Source organism: Ascidiella aspersa, chromosome 4 (genome assembly GCF_963924565.1).
Source record: "Ascidiella aspersa chromosome 4, kaAscAspe10.2, whole genome shotgun sequence".
In the NCBI taxonomy this organism is placed as follows: Eukaryota; Metazoa; Chordata; class Ascidiacea; order Phlebobranchia; family Ascidiidae; genus Ascidiella; species Ascidiella aspersa.
Window position 1 is genome coordinate 9,308,244 of NC_139450.1, and position 12,028 is coordinate 9,320,271.

The following is a 12,028-nucleotide window of genomic DNA, read 5'->3' on the forward strand; positions in this document are numbered from 1 at the left end:
TTATATGTTATGGCGGTGCAAATCACGCCACGTGTTTTACCGGTGCCCGGGATTTTCTTGTACCCTATACTAAGTGGCTTTAAAGCGTCGGCGTGGCTGCTTCTGCCAACAACGTATCGATCGGCTGCCTTGTTCAGCAACCGCTAATGGCTGATAAATTTAGGGTTGGTAAAATTGTAAGCCATTTTTCCACACCCTAGGGATATATACCAATTTTCGTAAAAACATATAAAAAACGTTCTTTTTACATCGTTTAAAGTTTTAGCCTTATATGTCTTTTACTAAAGATTTTCAAATAAAAACAAACATTTGTCTGATTACCCCATACAAAGATGCAAATGTATCAATTTAAAGTTGAAAAAGGTTATACTGGACTACATTTATATTATGTGTAATAACTTGTGACTGGAGCAAGCTGTAAAGGAGGCTTGCCGCGTTAAACAGCAAAATTCCTGCGACAGTTGATTGATAGGTCGTGTCTGTCGGCTGTCACAAACAAATAAACTCACACGTCAAAAAACGTGATAAACCTGTTTCGCTAACGATTTCGCTTGCGTTTCCTTTGACGAGAGTGTTTTATACGTTGATTCGAGATAAATACCTCGATTCGAGAAATTTCTGCGCCATTGGTTCATCTATGTGTAACGCTCTCATGTCTTTTACTACACAACACAATTAATCTTACTACACAAAGTACTACACAATTAATCATTTTAGTTAACTTCCAGATTAAGCAAAACAAAACTGCTAGTATAATTTCACATTTGGGTACTCATGGATTGAAAATAGTTCACCAGTGTATTTATTAAATTGTTGACATAAAAAAGGGCAATGACATTAGCAGAATTGCAAAAAAATGACATTAGCATAACCGCGACATAATATTATTTTATTTAGTAAAATGAGTTGGAAATTATAACTATAGAGTCCTTTTATTTTTTAATTAAGTTTTATGGATTTTTTCATGGCCTGTATTTCTCATAAGCAACCTAGCAAGGCGGTCCGCTTGTTTTTTTTGACTTATTTTTTCCTGTCACCCTTAGCGGGGCCTTGGGCCAAACTAGTAAGGTTATATGGCCAAAAGTGTCGAGCGCTTTTCCCAGTTATCTATCAGCATTTGGTGTCTTGCGAAACCTAACTACATGGGCATGCTTTTATCATCACCCCTTTAATGCCACCTTTCGGAGGGGTCCAGTATAACGCCTTTTAAAACCTGTTTCGCTAACGATCTCAGTTGCGTTTCGTTGAGGAGAATGGTTAATACTTCGATTCGAAATGCATTGCTGCGCCATTGGTTCAACTATGTAAAGAAGCTTTTTTGTATTATTTACTACACACTTACAATCAATCAAGATTTCAGTTAAAATTCATATTACCCAATATAACGCTTCCCCTGTATCGGCAGCCTTGTGAGATCGACCGTGCCAATTCAACTCTCCAGTGTCGCGTGCCAGCCATCTCCCAAGTGTCAAGACAGCGGAGAGCGGTGCCCGGCAACGGTAAGTCCCAATGTTTTTTTTGTTTAAACTTCGCCAGTTTTTTCGCCTGCAACTGTAAAACGTGGGATCGCTTCGCGTTGGCGTCATACGCGGAAATTAAGTGCGACTTCCGGTCGCGTAAACTCTTGCGGATGCTAAAACTAGTTGTTTAAACTATATTGCGTGCTTTTTTTAACGTCAATGTTATTACCGCTAGGCTACGACCGAAACGAAATAGTTGCATTCTCTTTGAAGAAAACTCAGACTTGCATTAAAAGTGTAGTATTAGTGATTTGGGAGGAATTTAAAATGGCGATTTTTTCAATAAAAAGAAATAAACGCAGTTTGCTCTTTGTGTAGAATTTGCATACGCATTTTAATTTGACTTTTTGTCCTGTTCAGATAACAGCCACATATGTTTGATATAATTCTTTGAGATTGCAAGATTAGTGTGGCAGAACAGCGGTTTATTCATAACGTCGTCTTCGCGTCTCGAATTTCGTGAAAGTGACATAAACAAACGTCTGCCAGTGCTCGGCATCAACCAGCCAGTCACCACTGCACGACGCTGACATTTCCTGTGCGGCGTTCACCGACTCGCGAGTTCCAAACAACCTCGCGGTCTGTTTATAACGCGTCATAATCCCTGACTTGTTAACGCGGACCGATTCGCAGTAGCCAGGCTTCCTTTGTTCGAGCCATGTTTTCTTGATTTATCCTTCGATTGGCCAGTTTGCTGCATTGCCGCTTTATAGGCAGCCGGCTCCTTTATTTTACCCCGGTTACGGATCAAGGCTTACTTTGTTTGTCCATGCTTTCTCGATTTATTTTTCGATTGGCCAGTTTGCTTCATTGCCGCTTTATAGACAGCCGGCTCCTTTATTTTACCCCGGTTACGGACCAAGGCTTACTTTGTTTGTCCATGCTTTCTCGATTTATTTTTCGATTGGCCAGTTTGCACCATGGCCCCTTTGTAGGCAGCCGGCTCTTTTATTTTACCTCGTTTACGGATTATGGTCATGTAAATTGGTCTATTATTATCTTGTGATTCTCGTTTACTAGCCACGCGTGAACAGACCTCGTCTGTAAAGTAAGCCGCCGAACCGACTGTAAGGTTCGGCCTTTATCTGTGTTTTGGTCCTTGGTGGTGTAACCCTTGCACCGGAAAATCGTAGCGCCGATGAGTGTGCGTTGCTGCGAGCGGAAACGGAGAAGAGACTGCATGATGTGTTGCGCATACCATTTGCATGTCGATTAACGCAACTGTCACTGTGTTTTTGACCGGCGGTAATGACATGGCCTTTTTTGCGCTCTAATTAAGCTACAACAAAGGCGCTAAAAGTGATATTTAGAGTTAAGTTGAAAATCGCAAAATTGGCCGTATTTTAGGATTTAACTAGGTTTAACCCCTTTACCATCGCAAAGGCCTTATAAGTTAAGCCACCTGACAAGACAAACGAACCATTCCAACCGATTACTTGCAGTTATAGTTACACTTTTGCGTTCGAACATCATGCATTGGCAAATCGGCCTGGTTTTGAATGAGCAGGGCGTGTGTTACTGTGTTTGCCAATTCGATAATATTTATGACCCATGCGTGCCGAAGTGTCTGCATGTTTTTAAAGCTACCCATATAGGCTCTTGCGTTTAATTGGTTCGGAAAATAGCAACGTAGCGTAGCTTCACAGTCCACTGCGACCGCTCGACCACGCTGAATAGAGTGGGTATCGGAATGCGGCCAAACGAAACATGGGCTTATTTTGTTGTATGTACGCACGCTCCATTCAATTCAATGACGTCACATCACAAAATTAAAATGAGCCCAACGTTGTCGGAAATGAGCAAACCCGGGCGTCAGCCTTTTAACAAAACCTAAGTTGCGTAGTCGTGAATGTTCCAAATGTCTACTGTTGAGTTAATTAAGTTTTTCAAGTTAAAAAAAAGGGGCAAGTGTTTACCCACAACCACAACACTGTTTCTGGGTACAGATAATGATTCTGCGAATCTTGTTTAAACATTTGTATAGCTCTGATTAGATATTTGTGTAAAGTTTCACATTCCTCATAAAATCACTTTATAGGCACAGTTCGATTTCATCTAATTCTCTCATTCAGGAAACTCTGGCAATATAGTTTTACATGTGGCTTTTTCCAGCTAGGCACTTGTAGTTTTCATTACAACTTCCGCGAACATACCCAGAACTTTAGCCGGACCTGAAGCCAGAGTTGGTCACAATCAATCAGTAACTTTGTCAGGCTTCATTGCGTTCATCCGAAATAAAAGCGCGCCCATGCTTTTTCCTACGTCTCTGTCAATCCCTAAACACCAAAATCGCTTTCCGTTACTAATACCGGTTACCCCGACAACAAAAACAAGCGCAACCCAAACCCTTCTGACGTCATTGTCAGCTGGCTTAACAGAGAGACGCGCGCTCAGCCGATGACCAAAGTAAAACGATACAGCTTAACAGGCAGCCCGTCATCTCTTCCTTTTAAGGCTACGCCGTGGACCTAATTATCAACGGCGTCCATCGGGTTCCGGCCGGCACCATTACGTACCAGGACGACCCGTCAGTGACGTCACCGCCCCAGCTGCCCTGCGAGACCTCGACCACAGCGCCCTCGGGTGGTGAGCCTGCAAACGCGACCGCCCAGAAACCACCCTTGGACACCGGGACTGTGATAATCACGGTAAGATTGCGTAGCTATACGGACTTGTTATGATATAAACCAGGGATGGCGAACCTTTTCATCTCGCGGGTCATAAACACGACTCAATCCTTACAAAATGCACAAGTGGGTCATATATTTAATTAAATGTTAATTTATGCGAAACTTTGTTGCTGCGTCGTTTTAAGTGTTTGGGTTAATAATTCAAGGTTTTGGACGATTTCCAAAACGGGTTCCCCCGAATATTTAGAACCTAAATATAAAAACAAATGCTTTAGCATTTTTTATGGGATTGCAGTAGTTCAGCAGAAAGCTTTTCAGCATGGTTTAACCAGTTTTTTTTTATAATTTTTAGTCTCTTTTTAGAATTATTTATTTGTCTGCTTTTCTGCACGCATTTGTTATAATGCAGTTAATGTAGGCTTCCTCATCAACCCTAGAACACTTTTGTTCGACCCATAGATTGGACAGCCGCGATTTCAACAGTAGGTTATAGCGCTATTGTTTTTTACTTTTATGTTCTCCTGAAAATGATTGATAACATTTCAGTATTTCTAGAGAGACAAGTGGGTCATTAAAAGCTGTGGTGTCAGTGGTTCGCCATCCCTGATATAAACGAACAGGCTTTGTGGGCGATTTGGGCGCCGGTCTAAATTCCGTTTATAAATTGGCGTGGGTTGTGGATTGCATGCTCGTACAAACATCGCCCACTGTGATGTTTGCGTTTTCGGAAACGCGTACCAGTATGCGCCCACTATACCTATGCAGTGAGTAAAACGACAACCACAACTGCCATTTTTAAGCATGATGATTCTAAATCAAGCGCTATAAACCACATTTTCTTTATCACCACTTTGCGTTTCTTATTGATCTTGGTCGAACAAGTCTGAAATTGGATATATACATATTTCTGCATGAAAAAGGTTCGTATTCGGTCATGACACTATGAAGTCCCCATTAAAGGTCGTTTCAGAAAATATATTTTTTCGCTAGTAAATAGATATGTATGTATTCGATGGAACATCGTGAAAACATCCTTATTTGAAAAGGTTTAGTACCCTAATTTGTTCTACATTTGGTATTACAGCGAAGAGTCCATTTGTGGTTCTAACAATTATATTTAAATTTCCCTGGCCTAATATAACTTTTTGGTTTCAGGTGTAATTTTTATTTAGTTTAAACCAAACTATTGACTTTCACAGTTTAAACATTGTGATTTTTACACCAGGGTAAGGGTTTCAACGCAGCGGGTTCCCTGGCCTCGAATTACCGTGTTACATTGAACCCACCTGGAAGCGGATCGGTGTCGATTCCATGCGCGGTCACCTTCATCGAGGACACTTCCATCTATTGCCGCGCGCCTTCGCAGGAGCTCACCAAGTACAAGAACACAAAGCTCAGTATCACGGTAGGTGTATGTCGCTACTATAGTTTGTATGGTTGAACACACCAATTTACAGCATGCATAGCGTCTATCATACACGATTATTTAGTCCAAACGCGAATTTATATTTATATGCAAACTTTCTTACAAAATGTATGCTAGTTTTGATTTAAGAACATGTATGGATCTCTTTAAAATGTAAGGTTAGCTAAGTAGAATCCAACGTTTTACGATACACCCTTTTAACTGTATTATGCCCATATTTTTTGTTATCTTTCCTTATCAAGAGATGAAGCTATCACAGGCGAACATACATAATTATTCATTTTAACCAGAGGTTCTCATACTGACATCCGTACACCCCTTATTTCCAATTTAGTGCTAGACAAATATATTGGCCGGAGCAAAATGATATTATCAATTACGTTTTAACGATAATAAATCATAGTTAGATTGTGAACAGTATAGTTTGTATGATTTGAATTTTTTATGTAACATAGCAAGATGTTTCTTTTTTTTCGTGTTTTAAGAATTAACCTGGTTCGTCTATTCTTTTACAAAGCAAAGTGGTCTACCAAATTGAAACCACTGCTTTAAGCAACTGATTTTTTGTTTTGTTTTCGATAAAACAGAAAAATATAGTTCACAGACATAGCCTACTGTAGAATTAAGATAGATTGTATCGCATAAATCACATTCGGTAGCAACATCGAGGTTTCAATAACAGGTTACCACGGGAAACTGGACGCACACGACGCCCCAGGTGCTATACTGTCCAGCAGGGAGCATGCTCCCCCTCATCATCGCCATCCCTGTGGTGGTGGTCCTCATCCTGGTGATCGTCCTCCTATTGGTTCGTCATCGGCGTCGCACCAAGGAGCAGCAAAAGGAGCGAAAGATGATCCTCTGCAAGTTGGACGACCTTGAGAACAAGACCAGGGAGACGGCCAGAAACGGTTCGTGCTTTCCATTCAATAGTTTGGTTCCCCTATATGCTTGCTTTAAACGCCGGGATGAGATATTGCAAGCGTTAAAGTTTTGTAACATAAAATGCCATTTTTGATGAAGAAATTAATAAATACTTCTTGGAATACTTCGAGGTGCGCGATGAATTTTATCGTTTACTATCCCCTGCTTTAAACACCAGGGTAGAGTATTGCAAGCGGTAAATTTTTGTATAACCAAAAAATGCCATTTTAATTTACGTTTACAAAATTAAAATAACAAAAAAAATTAACGAAAAAAGAAAAATATATCACGTTTCGTGTTTCAATTTAAAGTCGTATAGTTGGGTTACCCCCTATGCTTGCTTGCTTTAAACGCCGGGATGAGATATTGCGAGCGTTAAAGTTCGTATAACAAAAAATGCCATTTTAATTTGCGTTTATATGGTTGACAAAATAAAATACTGGCTAAAAAATTAATAATGAAAGAAAAAAATGTGTGCTTAATATACTTTGAGGGGTGAGATAAATTTCATCGTTCACAAAAGTTTTATATAAATAGGGCTGTTATATTAATTTTTACGAAACGTGGCATTTATATTCCGGTTGCTCACCGCGGCCAGTTTATTTGTTCAATGCCTAATCTCCCTTATAACCCCCCATTGAAGACGGCGGAGGAACTCATGTCGCAACGCGTTCTGGTAAACTTATGAGGCTTTTAGCCAGTTAATGATTCGCATTACAAAACGCTTTTCTTTTCTTTTCGGTTAATGTAGAAGTTTAATATTGAAAATCGCAATGTTTAAAACAGGTTTATCGCACCTTTTGGGTTCAGCCAACGCGGCGAACCAGCTATTGACCGGCCTATTACCCATTATTACTTTTTTGCGCTATTCATATATGTATATATATAGTCAATAGTCATATAAAATGAGTTTATGAAACAACGCAAAATCAAGACCAATAATGTAAGATCTTTGCCGCTTTCGGTTTGTGTGGCGCCCTAGAAACCTTGCCAAGCGCATCGGCACGTTTGATAATGTAATTCGACCTAACGGTGACCCATTTCTCTCTGACCGATTTACCAGCATATAGCCAACACCGCCCATCGACGTGACTAAAACTCTATTTCCTTTGTACAGCCTACTTCGAGCTGCAAGTGGGTTACATGACGAACCTCACTGAGAACCTGTCGGACCGCATCACCTACCTGCCCGCCACCACCTACTTTACGCAGACGCTGTTCAACAAGACCGCCGGTCACCCGGTACAAGATAAAGCGGTGGGTTATTCGTGTGATACGCTTCCGCTTTGGCCCGGTGCCAAATTCACGAGTAAGCGTTGCCGTGTCGCGCGGTCGTGTGTTGTTGAAGACACCCCTGGCTGTGTTCCCGGCCCTGGCATGTTTTTAATCGATCTCGGGGGCCCCTGCCAAGGGCTGTTGGCCTGGCATCAACAAAATGAACTAGCTGCGTTTTACAGCTTAGCCTAACTTTCTGCACGTAATTCAAGAATCGAATACCTCCACAACTTCGATTGATTTCTTCACTGCCAAAAAATTAAGGTATAACCATATAGAAAACAACTTTGTTGTTGGATGGTTAGGTTAAAAGCCGCCGAGGTCCCAGCTTGTTTTAAAAATACCTAAATTAACATGTATTAATTGTTCATAAAGCGTGTTGAAAGTATGAAAAACGATTCAAACATCACCTAATCTTCAATTGATTTCGTCACTGAAAAAAAAAACATGTATATTAAGATATAACCACATAGAAAAACAAACGAACAAAGTTTGTTGAAGGGTACGACATGTACAAGTGTGAAATTCTGTGCTATTTAGGCGTATTTGTAAAGAGTGCGTAATTTACGAAAAGCAACAACAAAAAAACCATTAGTAAATTGACTGATTGCTTGCTTGTGTGTTGTAAGTATTGTTGAACTTACAATAATGTATTTATTGCATACATTCAACACGCAAGGTATAAACACTGAGTTTAATTCCTATTACTACAATTTTATTTCACTTCCGTCGACCATACAGGGGGTACGAGAAAATTTCATGAAAGCTCAAAGGGTAGGAGCACTAAAAAGGTTAAAAACGCTGGTCTTAACAATCGAAAGGCCAAAAGTCTATCCTTTTGACCACATGCATTGTTGAAATGCATACTCGTTTCTTGCGGTTTTCCATCCATTCACACCCACGCTGTTTCTTTCGCCACAGTTTCCGGAGCTATAGGCTGGAGAGCATATGCTGAGGGCGTTGGTCGATTTGTGGGTCCCACGACCATTGGTGTTAGAGAAAAGGGGTAAATGTGTAGTGCGGTTGCTTCACATTTCGTTCAACTGCACCACGAACAAAATATATGTTAATTGGAATTCGACGAAAACCGCATACAATATACAGTATTACTGAGACCGAAATTTAAAACGACCTTACGTATTTCCTTTGATAAAATGACGTTACCTATTTTTTTTTTATATAAATATCTTAATTTATGTATTTGGCTTTTTCTTTTTTTTTCGCACTTATAATATTTGAAAATCGATTATAGCCAATATTAAAAAAAACATACAAACGAACGACAGGCAGCTTTTTCGTTATTATTTTAACGTTAACTGATTGTATTTTAAAATGCTACTGCTGCATAGGCATTGAAGTGCGAATCAGTGAGCACATTGGACGCTCTCAACGAACTTATGACCCTGCTGAAAAAGAAGGACTTCGTAATTACGCTCATCACAACCCTGGAGGACCAACGTAGATTCACAGTTCAAGACAAGTAAGACGATTTTTTTACGATTGTCTAACTCAGGCGTGGACAACCTTTTCTTGTCGCGGGCCAAAACCAAACTCAGAACGATCTCTTAAATTTTAACTGCATAGACTTTACGCATTTTATGATAACAACCGCAACGACTGTAAATCAGGGATATAACTTGGGCATTTTGCAATTAAAAAGGAGTCTAACTATGTTACATTTGACACAGAAACAAGATTTGCGCAAAATTAAGAAAATGTTGCTTTTACATAGTTGATACAGCCAAAAAATATGAGGAATTGCCACGTACCCAGTTTGTAAAATAGGTTGCGGGCCGGATGATCTACTCTGGCGGGCCGGATCTTGCCAACCCCTGGTCTAACAGCACACCCTTTGGACTGTTAATTAATCGTATCTAATTGTCTTAAAATGACCAAGAATAATTGGTAGAAGTTTGAGTAGCAAAAAAGCAGCCAATAATTCCTAAAGCTTTTAGGTGATATAGAACTGTCGACTTAACCATTAGTTTTTAACGCTGTATAGGCTTACTTGTTTGCCCAACAAAAACCTTATCTGTTCCAAATAGAATGCCAAAAATGGATATTTATAACCTCGCCCCAGTGCAAACGGTAAGCGCTGTATTCAATTTTACTGAACCAGTGTGTATCTTTCGTAACTATAAGTGACCGTGCTCATTGCATTTTAATCCGTGTTTTTGATTTGCAGAGGCAGCGTCGCTTCCTTACTTACCGTGTGCCTTCTCTCTGATTTGCCATATTACACAAAGTACGTTGCGTTTGTCTGTTTTATCGCATTTTAGCTTCCTGAAAAAAGTGACATCGTATTTTTTTAGGATAATGTTGGAACTGCTTTCGCAGCTGATAGAGAAACACGTCGCCAAAAACCCCAAGTTACTTCTAAGAAGGTAAGACAAATCCTTATGGTTGAGTTGTTTATAGGTCATACCAAATCAGTTAAATATGTTCTAATAACAGTTAAGGTCGGCTAGCGTACTTTGAAATAGAACTATTGGTATTTTTAGATGTATAGTCTTGTTAAAATACGCAAATTTTATAGCAAAATATATTTTTTGTAACAAACAATGGCAAGACTAACTTGGATATATTTAGCGTTCCTTTGTATTTATATGAAGGACAATGGATTTTGAAAAGCAGAAATGTATTTTAGTGCATACCCCTAATGAAGCAAATTAAAAAAACACAACATATTTGAATCATAGAGGGTATTTATAAGTTGTGATTTTAATTAAATCGCTGACGCTGAGTAATACAAAATCTTAGATACATGGCAACCCATTAAAAATAATTAGGATCGCATCCGAAAAACCAAGATATTTAAATTGTATTCACTGTATTAGGAGTTAGTAACTTGCTCATTTCATAGCATTACGTGTTATTGGTCTGTTATTGCAGATCTGAGTCAGTGGTGGAGAAGATGGTTTCACATTGGCTCTCGATCACTCTTTACGACGATTGCATCACGGTAAATTAGTCTTTAATATGTGGGCTATACCACAATTTGTTTTTTCTTTGTTTTTTAAAAGCGGTTATTTCACAATCTCCTCGCTGTTAAACATGGTATTCAGGTAATTAGGATTCCTAGCTTTCTAAAACAAAGCTTGAATATTTTAGAAGAATGTTTATTTGTTGAACTAGACTCATGACACTAACTCGTCACCGTCTTTATTTATGCCCCTAATAAAGTCACACATCCTGTTGCCGTATGTCGTTGACCAGTGACGATTCCCGCGTAATTTATTAAACACGTCGATGACGTAGAATACCAACCGCAGACAACTAAATAAAAAAAACTCTAAAAACACCCGGCCTGTGAACTATTAAACCTGACTTAGTCCTTTGTAATCACTGGATTTCGATATTTCGTCAGGATAACGCCGGAAAGCCCATCTTTCTACTGACAAAGGCTATTCACTATTTGGTGAACAGTGCCCCCTGTGACGTAATTGCCAACAAGGCGATGAACAGCTTGAACGAAATGACGCTGCTGGGTTCGGAAGTTCCCCATGATCCTGTGGTAGGTGTTTTTGTTCAAAAGTTCATGAGGTGACAGAAATAAACCGCCTGGAAGTGAGACTGCGTTGGTTTGTTTTTAACGAATAGAACGAGCCCATGCTGTTGGGTCTTCAGAGTATAATGTAGGATGCAGTGCCATTGCATTTAGTAATTTCCCGGAAACCGCGTGATTTTCTAAAACCGTATTCGCTCTCACTGTAATTAAACTGTAAAAAAAATTCCATCGAAATTGAATATTAAAATGTTAATAGTATCAACATTAAAAATAGCTAATGGTACTTGAAATTAGTAAACATTAGGCACGATCACATAACGAAGTAACATTTTAAATTCTGGCATACGTGTTAAAATCGATTTTGTGAGATTCGTTTTTAAAGGGTTTAGCGAAAGGTCACCCAAGTACACGTCCTAATTAATGTTCGGGCATTCCATTAGCCCAACGGCAGGTTGTGCAATCGATTTAAGATCAAATGTCGCCGTAAAAAAGTCGGTGTCGCGAGTGGTTTTTAACTTTGTTTGATCGGAAAAACCACAACTGGACGAAATTTGATTTCTCCCTTTCGTGGCGGCTTTAAAGGTTGACGCGTAAAAATCTATAACAACCAGGAAGTTACGCAACTTTGGACTGCCTAAATATTGACAATTGTACTATTTACATTTAGGTATACTTTTATGTTTAGGTTAGCACCACAATATAACAACCACTAACCAGTATAGGTGTGCGTTTTTTTCAAATAAAA

The 12,028-nt window shown here is 39.4% G+C and overlaps 1 protein-coding gene across 1 annotated transcript in view; it reads left to right on the forward strand.

The window, feature by feature from the left end:
- The window catches only part of LOC146147055 (plexin-B2-like), a 42,267-nt gene that overhangs the window by 19,171 nt on the left and 11,068 nt on the right, over positions 1 to 12,028 (forward strand). The window contains exons 18-27 of the mRNA XM_083387904.1: positions 1,406 to 1,499; positions 3,975 to 4,168; positions 5,376 to 5,555; positions 6,259 to 6,487; positions 7,618 to 7,757; positions 9,125 to 9,255; positions 9,961 to 10,020; positions 10,088 to 10,159; positions 10,668 to 10,737; positions 11,143 to 11,289. Coding sequence (XP_083244030.1) covers positions 1,406 to 1,499; positions 3,975 to 4,168; positions 5,376 to 5,555; positions 6,259 to 6,487; positions 7,618 to 7,757; positions 9,125 to 9,255; positions 9,961 to 10,020; positions 10,088 to 10,159; positions 10,668 to 10,737; positions 11,143 to 11,289 — 1,317 coding nt within the window. The remainder of the gene's footprint in view (positions 1 to 1,405; positions 1,500 to 3,974; positions 4,169 to 5,375; positions 5,556 to 6,258; positions 6,488 to 7,617; positions 7,758 to 9,124; positions 9,256 to 9,960; positions 10,021 to 10,087; positions 10,160 to 10,667; positions 10,738 to 11,142; positions 11,290 to 12,028) is intronic.